The sequence below is a fragment of the Pseudomyrmex gracilis genome, unplaced genomic scaffold (genome assembly GCF_002006095.1).
Source record: "Pseudomyrmex gracilis isolate BER0280 unplaced genomic scaffold, ASM200609v1 scaffold_1089, whole genome shotgun sequence".
Taxonomy (NCBI): Eukaryota; Metazoa; Arthropoda; class Insecta; order Hymenoptera; family Formicidae; genus Pseudomyrmex; species Pseudomyrmex gracilis.
Genome location: NW_018021673.1, coordinates 5,876 through 7,796, shown reverse-complemented (window position 1 = coordinate 7,796; position 1,921 = coordinate 5,876). Strand labels below are relative to the sequence as shown.

The 1,921-nt window shown below is 31.6% G+C and overlaps 1 protein-coding gene across 1 annotated transcript in view; it reads left to right on the top strand.

The window, feature by feature from the left end:
- LOC109861854 overlaps positions 1-1,585 on the top strand; it is a 3,887-nt gene extending 2,302 nt beyond the window's left edge. Inside the window, 2 exon segments of the mRNA XM_020441693.1 lie at positions 179-605; positions 717-1,585. Coding sequence (XP_020297282.1) covers positions 179-605; positions 717-1,585 — 1,296 coding nt within the window.
- Positions 1,586-1,921: the final 336 nt, after the last annotated feature.

The window sequence follows — 1,921 nt, the reverse complement described above, 5'->3', positions numbered from 1 at the left end:
AGAAGGTGGAACTGGAAAAAGTTTCTTAAATTAAACCGTCAAATGTTGGATAAAACAAACTCTCAACAAGGATACTGCTGTAGCAGCTCCTACTGGTATTGCAGCGTTTAATATAGACGGTTTGACAGTTCATAGATTACTTCAATTGCATGTTGAACACGGTTCTATTCCGAAATAGAAACCATTATCTGATCATGTATTAAAAGTTTTACGAGCAGAACTCAAAGATGTTATTCTCATTATAATTGATGAAGTGTCAATGATATCTAATTTGACTTTAATGTATATACATCTTCGATTGTCTCAAATATTTGATACTACTGATTCTGATGACAGTTGGTTTGGTCGCAAGCACATTCTTCTACTTGGAGAGTTGCTTCAATTACCTCCTGTACACGATAATCCAGCTTTTATACATTTATCAAAAGAAATAGTTAATAAATATCTTGGATCTATAAAAGCTATTAACCAATAGATTACATTGTTTGACTATGATGAACTGACAATCAATATGCGACAGCAAGGAGATAACACTTATCGTGAATTATTGTCGAGAATTCGTATTGGTTTAGTGACTNTGTCTGATTGTGAGATTCTTTCGAAACAAAAAATATCTTTTGAAAGTATTTCTATGGAATCGAAATTAAACGAAGTATGTGATATTATTAATAACTGTTCATTGGATACCGTATGTTTATTGCCAACTTGTCATATGTGTGATGTTCTTAATGCGGCAATGTTAAATCGTATTAAGGAGAAAGAAATAATATTAATTGCGGAGGATACGATAGAATGTACTCCGTTTGTAAAAAAAAAACTTTTAAAAGTACTGTCGGATATAGAGGATGATACTTCTAGAACAGCCGGACTTTCAAAAACAATTCTTATTAAAATTGGAGCAAACGGTATGATAAGACGCAATATTGATGCTAGCTTAGGACTTGTAAACGGTACAATAGGTACAGTGGTTTCGGTTATTGGAAATATTTCGAATAGTGAATATGTAGAAAAGATAAAACTTTGCTTGTTGTCAGGTTTAGAATTTTCAATTGAGAAAGTAAATGTCAAGTTTCAGGTAATGGAAAAAGCTTATGTTATTAGAAAACAATTTCCATTGTCTTTGAGTTATGGGATCACTATTCATAAAAGCCAAGGAGTGAGTTTGTCCAATGCTATTATGGACATAGGTACTTCGATATTTAGTCCTGGTCAAATTTACGTTGCGTTGTCACGAGTAACATCTCTAGAAGAACTGCATTTAATTAATTGCGACCCTTTATCTGTAAAAGCGAGTGAAGAAGCTATTATTGAATACAACAGGTTAAAACAATTTCATAAACCAGAAGCAGAAATGATTGTTGTTTCAAAACAGAAAATTTGTAAAGTAAAAGATACCCTTTGGACAATATCAAAAGTAATTGGTTCTGTACAACAAGAGCCACGTGAAAATATTCAAACAAATACTGCGTGGGTCATTCGTGGTTTCCAAAATAATGATAAAGTTTCATCCTATGCAAATGCGGTATTGCAATGTTTACTGCATTTAAGTATCGTTAGAAAAAAATACTCGATTGTGATAAGCTAAATGTTTTGGCTACTTTAATGCACCGATATAAAAATGGAATGCCTAACTTAAATACATATGCAATACGACAATATCTAGGAGATAACTTTACAAAAAATGTAAAACGTGATGCATCTGAATTTCTTTTGGCTTTCTGTGCAAAATATGATTATATAAAAAGTCTAATCGAGCATCAAATAACTTCCACTGTAAGATGCACAAATTGTGATACTACAAACACCAGTGTATCAAATAATATTCTCATTTCAATTCCTGTTGTTAATTTTAAAAAGAAAAGTTATGATCTTAACAATTTGTTAAATAGTACCTTTTCGCATTGGTGTAAAGAATATAAAT